We start from the raw sequence: 20,632 nt of genomic DNA, 5'->3' as shown, positions 1-20,632 counted from the left end.
GTTGACCTTTTCTTACCGTGTTTTCGATCCTATTCTTGTCTTTAAAGCATTTTATCAAGCACTTCACTATAGAATGGTATAAATTACCTAATTTAGAGACATTTCAAACCAATTTACTGCTACTGTGAGTAAACAATTCAAATTTCGAATGGTGTTTGTGGTGTTTTTCAAATACCAGTCATTTTAAAGTAATAAGCACAATATTAAGGAATAAATAAACAAAAAATTAAAGACAAATGACTTTTAAGGGTCAACACAATGCAAAAATAATAAAAAAAATGACATATGATAGTTTTAATCATGAATTTATTCGAAAAAATTTGAGTGTACCACGACTTTTGTGGCGTATTATTTCTCCGTCTCTTCATTTTTTGACAAATTTCAAAAATAAAATCTGGCAATATTTTGAAAAAAACTACTGAGTTTTATTCAGAATGACATAAGAATGGTGTGAAAAAAAATTGGACTTCATATTCAAATTCAGTTTTGCGTTATTTTGGTTTTACTACAAAATTTCAAGGTGTACGAACACTTTTGGGAGCCACTGTATAGATTGACGAATCCGTTGTCGATATAATTACGGGTGAATATTTTTGCCGCACGAGAGTTGAATACCCAGTATTTGAAATTTACGTTGTATTTTAATACACATTTATTTAACTTAACTAGGTTCTGGGTTGTCTGTTTCCATCTCCAATAACGTTCGAGAACTTCCACAGATGACCGTGAAAAAGGCTTATCATACGAAAAAACGGAATACTCTTACTGATGAATAAGGGTGTTTATACAAAAAGAAACAATTTCGATAAGATTATCCACCAAAAGGTTTACATGTTCAGCGGCAATGAGGTGGTTTCCTTCAGTCAAAAGTACTACTTTTAGTCATTGAGATGGATAGAATGAGCAAAAAAATTGTATGGACCCAGAAAATACTTTCATTTTCCCAACAGTTTTTTTTAATTAATTTTTTTAAATGTCCGATTTTTGAAACAAGGCGTGGTCTTTATGACGCCACAAATGATGCATTTTGGCGCATCTTTCTACCACGGTTCCACGTTATGATAATCAAGCAGCGAATTAAAATTGCACTCCACGCTTGCTATCAACCGTATCGTTGCCAATGCACGTGAGTAAAGATGCGAATTAAATATTTTGGTCTGTGAATGGCAACATTGAATGGCATTTCATCATTTGTGATGTCACACGAGAGAAGTGTACACAATGAAAGCGCACCGATTTAAGTAATTTTTTTAAAATATTAAACTTAAATAAATTATTTAAAAAATGATCAGATCCTATGATTTTAAGCATGCTCTTTCAGAAAAAAATACCTTTAAAATTTTGGAAACGACCCCATTCTAACCCTTTTGAGAATGATGTTGCCCTTCTAGTTCAACTGCAAGTGCACCTTGTTATAACACTAGTCGTAGTACACAAAATATTTCTAAATCATTGAGATTTCAGTCAGTTCTTCGCACAGCAATACTAATTTATGCAATATACTCAAAACAGTGACTGTGCCGTAATCGGACTTGGTTTTTTAAAGGGTTTTACCAAACAATTTTCCCGTGAACTCTAATGATCAACACGGATGCCCCCATAAGTGGGACGTCACTGTTACCTTCCAAAAATTCTCTTGTAAATCTTGGAAAATTTGGAAATAGTGTTTGAAATATTGCAACTATTTTTTATCGTTTTTCAATGCCGAATAATGCCTCTTCTCATCAGATGTAGGTATGTATGCGTGCATGCAAGTTTTTTTTTTTTTCATCAGTCGGTAAAATTAAGAGTTTTATTAGTAACTTGAGAACTTACCCATCTTAAAAACTTACGTTTTTGTGCTCCCCTGATGATCAATAAAATTTGATTTCATTCGTATATTCATAGATTGTTGTCACAATATGTTATTTAAATGAGGAGGTGCCATTTTAAGAGCATTAACAATAAACAAATATAAAAAATGGCGTATCTATAAAAACATCGTTTCTTAAATTGGGTTCCGTGGAGCCTTAGGATTCCGTAGAGTTCACTCAAAGGTTCCACGAAACGAGTCTCTCTCTCCCCCCACCCACACGTAATTAAAAATAAAAAGGTTTAAGTGGAACCTTTAATTGGTATTTTCCGAATGACACGCAGAGAAAATTCAAAATGAATAGTGTATTAAAACCTATTTATTATCAATATATGACCTTCAGCAATGACATGTACTGTAAACGCGGGCTACTTTGGCCCTAGGGTTTTTCTTTGGCCCAAATGGATAAAATGATAATACAACGTCCTCTGTCAATCTTCAGGGCGCAATTTTTTAAAAAGTTTTTCTACTAGAGATTCAAGTAGTTCTATAGCTCTGCTCAAGAAACAACACTAGTGGTTCTGCATTCCTTGTGCTAACATATGCCTTCATAACCTCTCAAACTTCTCCATGTAGAAGCAGTTCTACATCAGCTAAGAGTTTTTAAAGTTCCTATTTACGAGCACTATTTAGTACAAGGTCCGGCTATTAATTTCCAGGACTGACGTAACTGTGGGAGAACGAAAAGCCGAAAGAGGGCGCTAATGATTGCATATTGAAGAGCGTTTTCTTGCGCATGTGCAGTGCAATCGGCGCCATTCTGAAGTAAGTGGCTATCGTGGGAAATTGCATTAAAACGTAGCTCTTAAATTCCTGTTGCCGAAGTTAAAATGGAGCAAAGACAACATTAATGGCTTCAAATTGGGCAAGACAGCTGTGGAAACCTACAAAATGTTGAAACAAGTTTACGGGACGCATGTGACAAACTTCGACAACGCTGATGCTGAACCTGCGTTCCTTGAAGCAAAATTTGATGTCAGTTTTTTGCTCCATTTTCACTCCGACAACAGGAATTTTAAGAGCTACGTTTTAATGCGCCCCCTTTCCACGAGAACCACTTATATCAGAATAGCGCCGATTGCACTGCACATGCGCAATAAAACGCTCTTCAATAGGCAATTCATTAGCGCCATCTTCCAGCGTTAAGTCCTCCAACAGTTACGTCAGTCCTGGAAATTAATAGCCGGACCTTGTACTCTATGCCGTAGTATAGTTGTACTGCTCATTTCTGTTTAGTTTTTTTTTTTTTTTTACTTCCTTTTACAAAAAAGGAAGTATTGTATTCGCGAAAAAATTTTCACTCAAAAATCGGCCTTAATTTCCATTTTGTTCACCCCCAAATGAATGTTGATTTTTTTTTTTTCAACCCGACCACACGTACATATGTACCTAAGAACGTATAGACGCCAGAAATATCCATTTTGACTTTTCCCGAGTTAATTACAACGAGTTTTCTCGTGACGTATGTATGTGCGTATGTGTGTATGTGTGTATGTATGTCGCATAACTCAAGAACATTATTTCCTAGAAAGTTGAAATTTGGTACGTAGACTCCTAGTGGGATCTAGTTGTGCACCTCCCCTTTTGGTTGCATTCGGGAGTTTCTAAAGGGGTCTTTTTCCCCTTTTGGGGTGGAAATAATTGTTAATTTCGTTGCAAACTCAAGTGGTGTTATAATTTGGCGGGCACTTGGCGATGTATCGCCAGTCTTTTGGTCGCCAAGTTTTGTCGCCAATTTGGCGACAAATTTGGAGATTTTTTAAAATCTGGTTTCAATGTGGCCATTGTTGGCGAAATTTAGAGAGTTGTTAACTCTTGAGTCACATTAAAATTGCAATAATGGGGAAATAACATTAAACTGCTGTAAAAGGAAGTCATGTGATGCACATATCAGCTCGTTTTTTTAAAATTGACAATGACTACATATCTCTTTATCTAAATATTACGACCTACTTTGGCACAGCATAAGAACTTGAAAAAATCCGCCAGAGAGATTTGGAAAAGTAAAGAATAGCTAAAATTAAGACTCTAAATAGGAAAAATACAAGAAAAAACCTGGGATTCTCAGCAACGGGTAAGTAGAGATATTGCAGACTCAATTCATCAGGGCTCAGTTACATGGCTTTCATTATGGAAGATGAATAGGAATTAAAAGTTTCAGGAGCTTTAGAAAAAGGTTTTCCGAGTTGCATCTACATATTACAAATATTGTTAAATTTGTTGGAAATTTTTTGGAACTTTATTTTTGTAGAATGGAATGAGCTCAGGTTTCCAAATATAGGTGTTGATGCGAGAAAAGAAGGAGCGAATGTTGAGAGCATGGAATGCACCAAAAAGTCACCAAAAATTTAAGATCCTTTGTTTTACGAATGGTGTTGTTTGTTGATATATTCATCTTCCATAATGAAAGCCATGGGAGCCGTGGTAGCCTGATCGGTAAGGCATTGGACTCGGGACCGGAGGGTCCCGGGTTCAATCCTCACTGGTCGAAGACCCACCGTCGTCATTAATGGTGACTGGGCGACGTTAAATATGCTCGTGGTCACAATGTCCTCCAAGTGAAACGATACCTCTGGGGGTGCCAGACTAGGAATTTATTCGACTCCTGGCCTGGTTCTAAATTGTCTCTCGAACTGTCCATAGATGGCACCACCATCTATTGTGTTTTCTTTGTACTGTCCTGGAAAAACAAAATCCTGGAAACATTGTGGATTAATAGAGGTATAAGCTTCCTTAGTGGAATAGCAGAAACCTCAATCTGTGTGTGTGAAAGAAAGAAAGAAAGCCATGTAACTGCGCCCTGATGAACTAAGTCTGCAATCTCTCTACTTACCCGTTGCTGAGAATTCCAGATTTTTTCTTGTATTTTTCCTACCGTTCTCCGTCGGTAATTTCTGAAACAATAACTAAGTGTACTCACACACATTAAAAAACAATAATAATAATATTGATTTTTCTTAAAACAAATATGTGTGACTCAAACTTCTTTTAAAGGTATTTTTCATTCAAATAAATAGTTTTTCGTATGAACACACGTATTTCTTTGAATCCAGTTAGTTCTACAGCAATTTTAGATAGAGAAAGCCACTTTGGGCCAAAGTAACCCAAACGCAAGGGGTAATATTGGCCCGAATAAAAAAAACACCAATAAAGTGTAAAAATACTTGGAAATAAACTGATCACTGTTCAAAAATTAAATTAAGAGACCTCCAGATGTGTAAAACAAGCTTGAAAATATTAATAGTTACAAAATTATTGAGAAAAGAATGAAAAAAAATTAAATCTGGGCCAAAGTAGCCCGCATTTATGGTATTGGAAAGACATTTGATTCTACTTTGTACCACAAATTTAAATTAATGCCACTCAGTGGAATTCTGGTGCAGTTTACCGTTCTTTCTGAAGTCATACATTAAACGTGTTACGTGCAAATGTGTCATTCTGAAATCAAAAATTTCATAATGTGTTTCTATATTTTCTTCAACAGGTAAAACGTTTGATATAACATACATCCGTCTGAAGTTTTACACCAGTCGACCGGAAAGTTTCGCCATTTTCAAAAGAACACGCCCAGGAGGTGATTGGATACCATATCAATACTACAGTGCCACCTGCAGATCAACATATAATGTGGAAGATTCCACGTACGTTACTAATAAGGATGAAACAAGAGCTCTGTGCACTTCTGAATTCAGTGATATTTCTCCGTTGACTGGTGGCAACGTTGCTTTTAGTACTTTAGAAGGCCGACCCTCAGCTTACACCTTTGAAAACAGTCCACTGCTTCAGGTAACGTGCCATCTACTCGTTTTCTAAATCAAAATAATTTTCTTGCTTACATTCTGAATTAAGATTGCACCTACCAAGCACGAAAATTCGCAGCCTGTTGCAAGCTTGGTTGGATTCTGTAACGTGCTGCAGAATCCCTGGGGTTTGGGGCTTTAGCAATCAAATATAGCCTTGCACTGCATTTTCTGGGACATATTTTTAAAAAGTCGCCCCCAACCTCCTACTTACGAACTTACCACCAAAAATTGCATTTCGAAAGACTTCCTCCAGAACCAGAAGTTAGATTCGGCTTGGCCTGCTAAAGCTCAACATCAACAAAGCAACTAGTCTGAACAGTAGGGCTAAAATGTCGGCTGCCGTGGGTTGGGTGTAAAGGGCAGTACCTGCAAATTTTTCATTTTTTTCCCATTTTTGTCATCTAATATACAAGCTTGAACAAGTATTGCACTAGCTTGGTTTCCGCTAAAAAACTAGATTAAATCATTTTAACTTCGTTCGATTACATATTCAATAGTCTCAATATTTGTTCATTCACGTGAATTATATTTTAAATGTTTATCATTCATCAATTTCTACGAGCAAGAGAAAAGTTTCATCAGTATTATTATTCATTACTTTCCCACATTTTGTACAACGATTCATAGATCAATCCACCATCATAGAGATATAATATATATATATATATATATATTATACATATATATATATGCAGGCAGGGCAACGTCTGTCGGGTTCTTCTATTCTTGTATAAATTCCATTTTTGTGTTTTTCATTTCGAGCAAGATTTTTTTAGTAATTTAATGTCATGCGTAAAAAAGTGACATTGAAGTAAAATACTAGCTCCTGAAGTATAAATAACTTATCAGGAAAACTATTGGCTGAATCTGATAGCGTATCAATTCTGTCTTTGAATGACGCTAAGTTAATCTTCTGTTCCTAACACTGAAGCGAAAACCTTATTCAATGAAGGGAGGATGTCGAGAAGTTGGAATCTCTTCTTCGATGACGTCAAGGACATCTCTAATTTTCAGAAATCCCACTGTAGTGATGAATCGTTAATTTTTTGTGTATATGAAGAGATACTGATACATTTGCCTGACTGTCAACTATTCTTTTGGATAGAAATTGTTTTAAGGAGGAAATCATTCGAAAGCATGTTGACAGAATGTGAACGTTTATAAATGGATCCCTTTGATGTCCTATGTGAGTTCGATTTCCCCAGTGAAAGTGTGCGATTGTTTTAAAGTAATGCAGGTTTTCAAGATTCTTCTTGATTCAAGTCATATTTTTAAAATCGTATTTTACTGGTGCTCTTTTTTTTTTTTTTTTTTTGGTAACGGCACCAGTAACAGACAAGGGTCGAGTAACAGACAGTCGTAAGGTTGGATTAAAATAATAAGAATTTCAGGCGGGAAACCACGACCCATTTATACGGTGCAACCATCTAGTGTTATTCAGTGTGAATTTTATGATCAGTGTAGTGTTATCAGTGTGAATTTTATGAGCCAGTTGGTATTTACAAGGAAGTGGTGAAAGGTTATGAACAGCCAACACGACGGGTGACGGCGTTTCCGGTTCATTTGATTTTAATAAGGCTTTAGTTCTAAAAATGAAGAACTTCGAAGAGAAAAGGGAAATTCTGTCCATTACTCATCCTCACCCTACCTGTTACTAGGTTTCATCAGAATTGTCGGTTTCTGTCACTCGATGTTAGACCTTTTTTCGCAATTGAGCAAATAAAAATAAATTTAACTAATTCAGAGGATCCAGAAGCAGCCAAACGTTAGATGAAATGTAGTTGCATGAGAGAGAAATAGTTTGAAAAGTCTAAATACATTAAAAGGCTCAGAAAATTGAGTTGACCTGAGAGCGATGTCTTAAGCATGTCTGTTTCTGGTGCCATTATCCTACTTGTTACAGTCATTGTTTTTTAATTTTTGATAAATGCATAGATTAGGAGTTTTCTTCTGTTAGACGCCGCAACAATAAGATTGTGACAGTTAAAGGTTTTCATGAATGGCTGTAATGCATTCCGTTCATCATGGAAAATGGAACGAGCTTGAGAATATTTTTCCACAGAGAAATGATAACGTATCGCTCGTTATCCATCCATCCATCTGACGTCATCCAACCCTGAGATAGATGTGCCTGAGAATACTCGGTATTTCGAAAATGCTCCGAGTTCGTGGGAGGTCGTTCCTTCGATCATAAATCTCATCATTTCTTTTTTTATGGAAAGAATGCCGAGGAGTTGCAGTGCAAAGATTTTTGCGTTTTGCGGAAGTTTAAGGTGTGAAATTTCGGGTCAAACGAAATCTCATCTCGAAATGAATATTGTCCGAAAAAGAAAATGAATAATTAAATATTTTAAATAAAACAAATGAAAAATAATATGTACAGTAGAACCTCGTTTATCCAGATCAAATTTGTAGAATTTTTGAAATTAACAAAAATAGTTTTGAATTATCAAACATAGGGCACTGTGACCTTCCAAAAATTTCCTTATTTGGCAAATTTCGTCTTACGATTCGGTAAATTTGAATACAGCCTTGCGAAGTTACAGTTTTAAAAGGAATTTACAATATTGCTATGCTCAAATTTATCAATCGGTAAAATTCGGAGTTTCATTCAGCAAATTGAAACTTTCCTCACTCTCAAAAATTTTAGTTTGGGGCACCCCTGAATGTACACCTTCTGCACAGATAGTGCAGCCTGAGTAAAAACTTTAAGGTCAGTAAAAAAAAAAAGAGAAAACTGAGAAATGAAATTTAAGGGATTTTAATATTATAGTATTATTAATTATTAATGTTCATTGGCAAGAAATAACGCATGAGACAGGATTTGTTAAGTATGCAATTTCCAGAAAAAAAAAGTGGTATATTCAAAGTCAATATTTCAGCCTGAATTTGCCCTCTTAAAAATCGAGCTGTCCATTAGTTCTGTGTCGGAATATGCGATAAGGTGCCATTCATTAATTGCGTAAGGATGGTTTTGGCAATTTTGACTCCGCTCCCTCCCCTCATGTAAGGGTACGAAAGATTTTTCAACCCCCCCCCCCTATTCTTACGTAAGATTCCATTTCGTTTTTCAAAATAATAAAATAACGAATTTACATCACTGGGGAATCGTTTTTAACCTCTTTTTTTTAAAATTAAATTGAACCTTTTTGTGTAAAGAAATATTTACTAAAAAGTTGGAATTTAGATTAAATGTCTTATCGACATTTTTTTTTTTGTATATGATACAATACAAATTGAAAATAAAGCATGGCGTACATAGTGCGACTCTTTTATTATATTTTACACAATTTATTCTTTGCAAAACAAATAAAAAACAGCTCATCCTAATACGTTTTTTACCATTCAGACGCAAATGGAATAGGATTACTGCCAAACCATTTGGCCGAGCGATTTCTAATGCAAAATATCGACATGGAAAATGTTACGTAAGAATTTGTTTCACACCCCCTCCCACAAAGTAAGGGTATGTAGAGATTTTTCCTACCCCCGTCCCCCTCGGGACCCTTCCTTAATTAAAGAATGGACCCTATAGCAAAAAGAGGTGGCCATTTATTTTCCCTCTCAAAACGGGACGTTTGATAATTTTTTGGGCAACTGCAAACAAAAAAGCTTAGTTCTGACAGTTCGTGTTTATTGAAGAAAAGAGCAGAAAGACCTGATGGAGTATCATACTTTTAATTCAAAAATTTGCTTGAGGATATTTTTAACTGATTTTGAATAGAATGGAAATTCATATCAATTTATTTCATGCAATTTATTTTTACAATCAACATGGCTAAGAGAACTGGTTTACAACTGAGCTAGTTTTACAAATTTTTCATGGGCAAAAATACCCTTTTAGCGGATAGCGTGGAGGGGGCTCTTTGAGGTGCTATATGCCCCAGCTTCGGAGGGGGCTGTTTGAGTTGCTATATGCCTGATTCGGACCTGAAGAAAAACCCTGTATTCAATAAATATTCGAACGTTTACACAAGTCAAGGGATGAAAATACTTTTAAATAATTCCACCCGCAAACTAGAGGCCGTCTGCAAATGATGCAACACTAGAAGGGGGGGGGGGGTTGTTTGTGTCAGTTGCTGACAAAGGGGAAGGAGCGAGCAGCAAGAAGTGTAACATCGCATATTTTTTTAATGAAAATATGTTTATAAAATATCGTGACATGTGACTTGGGGGTAAGGTGAAGTTTGACGCATTCTGACAAAGGAAAGAGGGGAGGGCTTTAAAATGTTGTGGGAGTGTGGCATTAGGACAACCCCTTAGTTGAAACATTCCGAGCTCTCTATTTAGGCACCTCAAAAAACGGGACATATCAGCGATATATCACTGTTCCGGTGGAATATTGACGTATAATGTGTGATTCAGAAGTTTCAAGACTTGATTTTTTTTCCGAGAAGGGGAACGCACGCGGACTGGTGCGATGGGCTGGGGAAGTAGTGAAAGGTGTCAGTGAACGAACGGAAGCTGCGGCAGTTGACTTCGGAACACTGGAGAGTGCGCATCGCGCAGGAGTGCGTGTCATTGACCTCGGTCAAAAAGTGGGAGATACGAAAAAAGATTTTCACGCTGGAGTGCTCCGCCGCTTGATGGATCGAGTCCACTGCTTCTGCCTGGCGATCAAGGGCGATTGGATTCTCAACCACGACAACGCGCCGGCCCACACGTCGCTCGCCGATGACGAACAGGTTTAACGTGACAACACTGGCGCAGTCACCCTACAGCCCCGACTTGGTACCAAGTTACTTTTTCATCTTTCCCCAACCAAGACAAGTCAAAAAAAAAAGAAGAAGAAGAAAGAGCGATTTGATTCTATCGACGGAAAAAAAAAGGCACAGCAGGCTTCGACGAGAGCCCTTGACAGCATGTCACCCGAGGACTTCCATGAGGCCTACGAAGAATGGAAGATGCGCCGGCAGCTCTGTGTTGATGCTGAAGGATCATATTTTGAAGAATTTTACTGCGCTGTACTTAAATGACCAATAAATTTCTGGTTCTGAGATCAGCCTTGAAACTTCTAAATCATACCTTGTAACTGCAAAATTAATTGAAAATGAGTTATTGTCGTCACTGGCATAGGCGGATTTAGGACTGAGTTCCTGGGGGGGGGGGGGGGCAGGATTTTTTTTTTTTTTTTTTTTGAGCAACATTTTTAATTGCCCTCCCCCCTCCCATGTTTTTGTCTATTTTCTGTGATGCGTATGGCCATTCTTTACTTTTTTATGTGTCGTTTTCATTACTGTGTGTAATCATGCTGTCCTTTTTAAATTGACCTTAAAAGAGAGGGGGCTGGTATTAGGAGAGTGACGCAGTGCTCCCTTTTAAGTGGGATATAGAATATCTCCAGTTTTAGGGGGGCCCGGGGTTTACTCCCCCGGAGGAAATTATCTAAAATGGATATAAAATTCTGCATTTTGAAGTTTTATAAGGGTTAATTGGAAATAATAGGCAAATAATTTTTTTTTTTTTAAGTTTTACGCTTTAAAAGTGCTTTGTGATGCACAGATTTAGCACAGAAATGGTGCACAGATTTAGAGAATAGGTATCAAGAGAGTAACATACTATTATACCGATGCGATTTCTCCAGATTGTTTGCTGTTGTGATTCAATGTGTGGGGTCGGTCTAGAAATTCTTTTCCAGACCACACTCATCGTGAGAAAAACATGTTACGCGGGTGTTTTATATCTGTCACCAGTATGGGAGCTGGATAAGTATAAGACCACACGTAAATACGGTTTTTGCTCCCCTTTTCTGAGAAATGTTCGAAATTAGATCTTCCGAATAGCTGAATTCTATCCGAAGCTGGACATTTGTTGTGCACATAAACTTTCTCCGTTTGGTGTGATATGATGTCTGTGACACTATAGGAAACATTTTTCAGCCATCTTGTCAACGCAGTTGAGACCCCAGACAGCAGAAGGAAAAAGATCTTAACGCATTTTTGTCAACATCGTCTGAATGTTGTAAACAGGGGTGCATTCCCCGCCAAACGAATCCCCGTATATAAGAGAAAGTAAATAGGTCAAGGGGGAGACTCTTGTGATGCAAAGGGCAGAGTAGTCGTGGAGTGCGGCTCTCGCAGTTCAAAATATCTTTGTAACATTAAATAATCTGTAAATTGTAATATAGCTGTACATAATAATATGTTGATTAAACGTCTCTAAAAGACCATGCAATCTCTTGTCGTCTTTACACAAGAGGTGGAAACGGTACAGCTTAAAATGGTGTCAGGAGTGGGATGCGAAAGATAACCCTGAACTGACTCTTTGCTCATAAAGAAAACGAGGGGAGAAGAAAAGTCGATGCTTTCTCCCGCTCCTCGAAGAATTCCCGAACAGCTATTTGAAGCGGAGTTTGTTTCCCTTCTTGCGAAAAGGGGGCTTTTCGTTTTCGTCTTCTTGTAACACGGAGAAAAAGGAGAAAGAAGAACGAAACCGGAACTTTCGCGTCTCTTAATGATTTGCTGTTCGTGTTGTGAGGATCGCCTTGATCTTCGAAGTGCAGCGTTGGAAACGGTCAACCTGACCGAAGGTTTATGAGATTTCCAGGATCTCGCTGTTTGCGCTGGAAGGGTCAAACTGACCATATGCTGAAGAGATCACCTTGATCTGTGCATTGTTGGAAACGGTCAAACTGACCGAAGGTTTCTGAGTTCTCCAGGATCTCGCTGTTTGCGCTGGAAGGGTCAAACTGACCATATGCTGAAGAAATCACCTTGATCTGTGCAACGTTGGAAACGGTCAAACTGGCCGCAAGTTGCTGTAGCGGAATCCAGTCACGGAGGCTTGTGTTCGCGTTGAAGAGAGGGTCAACCGGACCTGTTTAAGAGCAGAACCGCCGTCAACGTGCTGCTTTTGTGATCACATTGATCAACCGATAAATGGTCAAACTGACCATACTGTGAAAAGGTCAAGCTGACCTTCAAAAGTGTGTGTGTGTTGGTGGGCAAATCTTGCCGAAGAAAATCTATTGTGCACGTGCCAATTGTGGATTACAAAAAGAAGAAAAGCTCAGGAAAATCTGGGGTATGTACCTTTGCTTTTTCTTGAGTTGTCATTGACTTGTTGCTATATTAAGTTTTAAGTTTTGGAATTAGCTTAATTCTAATTGGTTAAATGTATGACAGTGCAAATCTTGTACGGGAAAATTGTGTACATTTTAAGTCATTTAAAAGTTAACTGTGGGAACTCAAGTACGAGTACATTAACTTTCTTTTGCTTTCTAATTAGCTAATTAAGTAATTTCTTGTTGTAAATTTTGTATTCTTTGAAATGGCGTTCCTCGGAAAAGGAAAGAAGCAGGATTTGCTAATCCTGGCGGAGAATTTAGGGGTAACCGTTACTCCGGAGTGGAAACTTGTCGAACTTAAAAAGGCAATTACGAGTTCCGACGATTACGAAGAGGATTTTGTTAGGACCCTCTTCGAAAATATAATCTCCACTAGAAAATTAGAGGAAGAAATGGCTGAAAAAGCGAGGGTAGAAGAATTACAAAGGGCTGAAAAGGCGAGGGTAGAAGAATTACAAAGGGCTGAAAAGGCGAGGGTAGAAGAATTACAAAGGGCTGAACAGGATAGACAAAGGGAACATGCATTAAAAGAAAAAGAAATTCAAATGAAGCACGAGCTAGAAATGCTAAAATTAAAATGTGAAAACCCTTCTATTTTTGAAAATAATAATGTAGGACCGCCATCTATCGTGTCGCGCTTAAACATTAAGAAACTAATTCCTGAATTCGATGCGAAACAATCGGACATCAGCCTATATCTGGTGATCTTCGAGCGACAAGCAAAGAGAGCTGAAATTCCCGAGGAAAATTGGGTCGCTCATTTGCTTAGCTTGTTGCCACTGGATATAGTGCAGCTGATCGCGAGGGAACCCGAAGAAGTAGCATCGGATTACCATCATGTAAAACAAGTATTGCTAAAAAGATATAAATTAAGTTCAGAAGTCTTTCGACAAAAGTTCACTCAACATCAGAAGAAACCCGAAAATTCCTGGAAAGATTTCACTTTTGAAATCACTAATTATTTAAATGAATGGTTAGCGGGGCTGGAAATAGAAACTTTTGACCAATTGAAAGAGCTCATGGTAGTGGATCAATTAAAAAAACGTGCCGGTCCCGAAATGAAAAGTCATTTTCTAGACGACTGGACTAGTTACAAATCAGCTGCCAAACTTTCAGAACAATTTGATAATTACGACGAAGCCCGAAAACATAATTCAAAATCTGAGGAAAATTCTAATAGACATTTTAAATTTTCTGCAGAGGGTACTGGATTTAAAGAGACAGGAAGTAAGACGAGAGAAGGAAATCAGACATCTAAGTCGGCAAATTCTTCTAACGTGCGAATTCGGAAGGATTTCGAAAAACGCGCGGCTCCGCGGTGTTACTACTGCCATGAGGTAGGTCACATTAAGCCTGCCTGTCCAAAACTGGGAAAGGGAGCCGGAGTGGAGTCTGTCAATTGTATCTATCCTGAAATAGAAACTATAAATTTTATAGAGACGACAGAACTCACAGAGGGCTTGATTTCTTACACCGAGGGTACCGTGGATGGGAATCCGATATATTTATATCGGGATACAGGATCGACCATTGATTTAGTCAACGCTAAATATGTAAAGCAATCGAGTTGGTGCGATCAAAAGGTAAGGATAAGGCAACCATTAAGTCTGGATTTAGTAACATTACCCCTAGCTCAAATAGAAATTTCAGGTCCTTTTGGTACAGTGAAAACAAAAGCCGCAGTTTGCGGAGATGTGTTTGATCGAAATCGGTACCTGTTGGGAAATCGGACGGCCGCGTTGATCAAAGAAAGGACCGGCTATGAATTTTCCCTGGTAGATTCGATGAGCGGGAGCCCCCCGTGTTCTGATATAAATTTCTCACTGACCAAATGTGGGAATGGGGCAGCAGTTGATATAAATTCAGATCTGGAGGATGTCCTTGATGACAAGAAAAAAACTTGTCTTTATGTTGAGGGGCAGGTTTTGGTTTCCGGAACAGAGGAAAACTCCTCGCAAGTAGTCCTTTTTGATAATAATAGTAATGAGTTGAGCACAGCTCGCAATAGGGGTTCAAATCGTGATCCAAAAGTTAGTGAGAGGAATGGTTCCGAAGCCGAAAATACGAATCAAACAGGTTCATTCGAGAACGTAATGTTGCGCAATCCTCGGGAAAACGTTCCATTAAAATGCATACATATTATAGAATTAGGAAAGGAAATGGTGCCGGTTCTCGTCACAGAATTAGTGAATGATTTAATTAAGAGTTTTGGAAATTCGGTCGTACTTTGTTCGGATAATACAGAGGCATCTTCGAGCATAGGGAAGTTTCTTTATAGGATTCCGAAAGCAAAACTAACTGCTATCAGCACGTCCAAGTGTAGAGTTTCTCCGGGGCGAGAAAGAGGGAACGCAGTAGCTCTGCAAGTAAAAGATCATCGCTTCTTCGTTTTTCGGAATCCCCTTACGCGGGTTCAACTTAGGATACTTCTCAAGTTACTGTGTTTTGCGCATTATACGAAGTGTCGCGAGCGGGAAGTGACCTAGTTTGTTTTGCTAACTTGGGGGAAAGACTAGCATATGTCAGGATGTCGGTAAAATATGCTGAATATATTTGTTAAATGTTGTTAATCTTAACTATAACAAATTGTATAATTTTAAATTGCATTGTATAGTTTGGTTAATTGTTGTGTACTCGTACTGCGTTCTAATGAAATGCACGTTAACAATGTTCACGAATAAGTGAAGTAATTTGATGCTTTTAACCTTTAATGCATTTTTGAGCGCGTGATATTATGATTCATTTTGTTGTTGTTTTCTTTTGTAATTCATCTATGATTTTTCTATTTTAATTATATGACTCTTACAAGTTTCGCACTGTGTTTACATTGTAGAAATAAATTTGTAAGGTAGTTTATTTGTTTTAAAATGGAAATTGAGTATTGAGTCAATTGCAACTCCAGAATTAGCATAGTACGGCCTATAGAAGTGCTATTTTTGTAATCAACTGTACTTGAGTGTCATCACCAGAAAAATGAAACTTTTCTCTTAATCGAAAAGTTCTTCTAAGGGGGAAGGAGCTATACCGATGCGATTTCTCCAGATTGTTTGCTGTTGTGATTCAATGTGTGGGGTCGGTCTAGAAATTCTTTTCCAGACCACACTCATCGTGAGAAAAACATGTTACGCGGGTGTTTTATATCTGTCACCAGTATGGGAGCTGGATAAGTATAAGACCACACGTAAATACGGTTTTTGCTCCCCTTTTCTGAGAAATGTTCGAAATTAGATCTTCCGAATAGCTGAATTCTATCCGAAGCTGGACATTTGTTGTGCACATAAACTTTCTCCGTTTGGTGTGATATGATGTCTGTGACACTATAGGAAACATTTTTCAGCCATCTTGTCAACGCAGTTGAGACCCCAGACAGCAGAAGGAAAAAGATCTTAACGCATTTTTGTCAACATCGTCTGAATGTTGTAAACAGGGGTGCATTCCCCGCCAAACGAATCCCCGTATATAAGAGAAAGTAAATAGGTCAAGGGGGAGACTCTTGTGATGCAAAGGGCAGAGTAGTCGTGGAGTGCGGCTCTCGCAGTTCAAAATATCTTTGTAACATTAAATAATCTGTAAATTGTAATATAGCTGTACATAATAATATGTTGATTAAACGTCTCTAAAAGACCATGCAATCTCTTGTCGTCTTTACACAAGAGGTGGAAACGGTACACTATACCCATTTGAACAATTCTTAATTATACACTTGATAAGAAAAAAAATTGAAGCACACTTTGCTTAGGAGTTTCAAAAACTTATCTAATTATTTTCAAGGTTTGGTTGGTTAGATTGGGTTTTTGGTTCAAGAGCCCTTGTAGGCTATACTGTGCCAATTCTTTTCAGGGATTTTAGAACCTATGAATAATTTGCACTTTCCAGTCTCTGAAACTGAGCAGTAGATTATACAGTTGTACAGTATTGTTCAAACTTTGTAAGAAACGGTTATTTTAAGTTCAAAAGAAAAAATAAACTTTAATTTCCTATTCAAAAATTTATGATTTTTTTTGTTATAAGATTTTGGAAGATAAGTTGTTACTATATAAACTCCTCCCAAAACTGGGGGGCATTGTCCCCTTTGCCCCCCCCCCCTATAAATCCACTCATGCTCTTCTGAACTATTCAAAAACGAAAAAATAATGATTTTTTTTTTTAAATTTTTGGAAGATGTGTTGTTACTACACAAAGTCCTCCCAAAACTGGGGGGGGGGCATTGCCCCCTCTGACCCCCCATAAATCCGCCCATGGTCACTGGGTCCAAACATGGTCAACCCATACGGAGGAACATAGTTTGTTTTTCAACCTTTAGCCACCCGGGCAGTAATTCAACTATCTTTCTTTCTACGAGGTTGTTGCATGTATATTTGTCCTACTGTAAAATTACACTTTTTGCAGTTGTGTCAGTGTTCCACCAGAACAGCGAAATGGCGAGATGGACTTTTTTTGTTCCTTTGAAAAATATTTTAATTTACAGTCGAATCCCGACTTACACGATGGTTGCGTTCCAAGACTCCTCGCGTAAGTCGAAATTTCGCATTGTGGAAAAAGGTATGTCTATGAATTTTTTTATTAACATGCCCAATTATTTTAGACATTTTTAAACACATTTCAAATTGTTTTAGACCATTTTTGTCTCTATATGACCGTTTCTTAAATAAAGAGCTTAATTTTTACTGTATTTTTAAAAAAGCTGTATCATTCAACATAAAATACTGTTACACTGCACAAAACCAATGTTCATTGGCAGAAAGAAACAAGAAATAAAATAGTAGAATATACGTGCAGTATCGTAGTGATAATAAAGCGCTGCACTATAATAGTACTGTACTGTACATATAATACTATACCACCATTTATAACTTAAAAATTGAAGATGATGATTGATGCTGCTCATTCAGATCGTTATTCAAAAATATTTTTAAATCCAGTAGCTTCGCAGTTACATTTATAACGTTTCCATCTATGGTAACACCCCTCTTTCAAGGTCATTATACTTAATTCACAATACAAAAGCAGCTTCTAATTTCATACTGATTACATTTTGCTTAGACACTACTCTGCGAGCTGCATATTAAAAATAAGTTATCATCATAAGATCAATGTTCTCAAAAATAGCCTTTTCTTGACTTTAAATTGTACGTATGGTAAATTCACTCAACCCCCCATACCTAATTGTCGTGCTACCTTCGATCCACTTTTCAGTTGTTCAAGCGTATAAAAAATCTTTACCTTTTCTTAAATTGTTGCTAAGTTTCGATTTTTGTTCCCACTTTCACTAACTTTAAATGAAACAGCGTGCCTAGGTGTTACAATATGTCACCACCTTTCATATTTAGAATAAATAAATGAACAAGAAGTTCTATCTAGAACTAAACGAGCCTACTTTCCCATATACCCATACTACCTTCTAGTACCTGATCAATGTTCTCAAAAATAGCTAAAATCGTGAATTGTTTCAAAAATATTTTTTAAATACTAGGGGGCTATCGCCCCCTGCTCGCTATCGCTCGCCAACCCCCGGAACTGCTTACGCAGTTCCCTGTGGATCGCTTCGCGATCCATGCTCGCTTCGCTCGCTCGCTGTATGCCAATACATTAGCCTAGCTAAAATTTTCCGTAAAAATTAAAGTTGGTAATTGCATTTAGGTCACCATCCATTTAACCAATATGAAAATTACGTTCATAATGTTAATTTGTCTGCTTTAGCCAGATTTTCGACAGTTTAACTTTGCTGTATGTAAGATGACTGCCTTGGCAATGTGCACAACTTTACCATTATAGATACAAAAGTGTCTGTCATTGCTTTGGAGAGATTGCACTTCTACCTGTTGGTCCGCGGAAGGTATTTTATTTCCCTTCTACCACCCATTGGAAAACCAATGAAGGCATTCCCCTATCCGCCACCTGGGGACGCGCCCTCTAGGGGTTACAGGCTCCCCCGAGGGATGTATTTACATTATTTACACTCTTATATATTTACATATTTACACTCTTATATATTCTAATCTGAGAAAACTTCCTCATATACACAATTAAAAATGTCCCGTTTGGGAGCCACAACTGACACTGCTTCAAAAGATCTTGTTCTTGATAATGCCACATAGAGCTGGCCATGACTAAAAACAGGCTCAGAGAGCACCAAACATATTTTCTCAAACGTTTGTCCTTCTTGTTGTTATTCTGAATCCTTGCCACGTCACGAACAAAAAATGGTTTAACTAAAAACGCGAAAACTCGCCAAGGCTACTTTGCTTGCACAATACTAAAACTACTATAACCCTAAACAAATTTTGGCGAAACCTTTCAGCTGAGAATAAAAGGAATAAAGTAAATTCTTTCTCGGTTATTCATTTTGAACTGAACTGTCGTACTGAAGCAGAGAATAGACGACGCTCAAAGCGCCTACGCGTTCAAAACAACATTGCCGATGAACATGATTGTGGAGCAATGTGTGAAGAATGCGAATTTTGTGGTGCTCTTTATTGGCAGAAAGAGCGTAATACTGCAAATAAATATACTAAATGTTGCCATGACGGAAAGGTGCGGTTACCGGCATTGTGTGACGCACCTGATCTGTTGAAGGAACTGCTGACTGAAAATTCCCCAGCCGCTAAAAATTATCGGCAGCGAATCAGAGAATACAACTCTGGAAATGGCTCGTCTTAAATTGGATTCAAGAACGGTTTCCTGCCTTCTTTGAGCTTTTCTTTGCTGATTAAGGTTGAAATGGGCCACAGCCCGACTCAAACTCATCTCAAAAAAAAAAAAAAGTTCGTTGAGTATTCTGTGATTCAAGATTTCAAAACAACGTAGAAGTTTGTTTACATGATTTATCGGCGAAGTGTTGCCAACAGAGGTTTAGAAATTCACCCCTTCATTTGCCGGCACGTAAGAGAATTATATATATAGATTTTAAGCTGATTTCTAGGAATAAAATATTCCTCACTCATCTTTAAAAAAAAAAAAAACAGCACCTTTTAAACAAAACAGCTAATACACTTTTTTCCATTAAAAAAATCTTTAACAGCTTTCAAAACGAAAAAATAATAATTAAAATTAATAAGCTTATTAAATTAAATACATCATATAAAAACTAGTATGCTGTGGCCATCACGAAACTTTCTTCTATATTTTTCCTTTTTCTGATCCCTCCCCATGCTTGACGAGGAAGCAATATCCTTACAAAAACAAAATTACACATGCAAAAACTTGACGACCATCCCAATGTCTGAATTATTGCAAAAGCAAAGCAAAGAGCGAAAATTGAAAGTTACTTTAAAAGCCTTACTAGAATTAATTACAAATATTTTATTTATTAACAAACATAAGATGGCAACAGTTAAAAATTTTAAATCATTGAGATATTATTTCCCATCATTTCCATACAATTAAAATCACGAGAAATACGCAGACGACAATCTATTACGATTTATCTTTCTTATTGTTGCATTAATAAAACTATTTTTATTCGCAAAAAAAAAAAAAAAGAAAAAAAATCAACACCTCTTGGAGCGATTGGAGTCAAAATTGAACCAAAGCGTGTTTACGTATGGATTCACATATATTCCAAATTTCAACCAGAACGTAGCATTACTTCTTGAGATAAGGCACTCACAATGGAAAAAAAGAATGGGCGATTGCGCTACCCCCTTTTCAGCTGTTGACACCAAAATAAAATCAGCTCTTATACCCACTAAGGGCTACTTGTCAAAAAAATTTTGTTTGATTCCGTCAGTTACTTCCTGAGGAATAGCAAGCACGCGTAACTCAAAAAACGTCCCATTGCTCCACCCCCCTTGGAGGAATTCGCGCCAAAAACCAATGGGCACAAGTTCACATAGGGGCACATATGTGTACCAAATTTCGTTCAATTTCATGCGGTAGTTTTTGCTGTAGAGCGGCCACAAAAAACTGGTC

The 20,632-nt window shown here is 37.4% G+C and overlaps 1 protein-coding gene across 1 annotated transcript in view; it reads left to right on the top strand.

The window, feature by feature from the left end:
- Positions 1–5,311: 5,311 nt before the first annotated feature.
- Positions 5,312–20,632, top strand: part of LOC129228658 (laminin subunit gamma-1-like) — a gene marked incomplete at its 5' end in the record, with an annotated part of 101,959 nt that continues 86,638 nt past the window's right edge. The window contains one exon of the mRNA XM_054863342.1: positions 5,312–5,638. Within this exon, the coding sequence (XP_054719317.1) occupies positions 5,312–5,638 (327 nt within the window). The remainder of the gene's footprint in view (positions 5,639–20,632) is intronic.

This window comes from Uloborus diversus, chromosome 8, assembly GCF_026930045.1.
Source record: "Uloborus diversus isolate 005 chromosome 8, Udiv.v.3.1, whole genome shotgun sequence".
In the NCBI taxonomy this organism is placed as follows: Eukaryota; Metazoa; Arthropoda; class Arachnida; order Araneae; family Uloboridae; genus Uloborus; species Uloborus diversus.
This window is presented reverse-complemented; position numbering and strand designations above follow the sequence as displayed.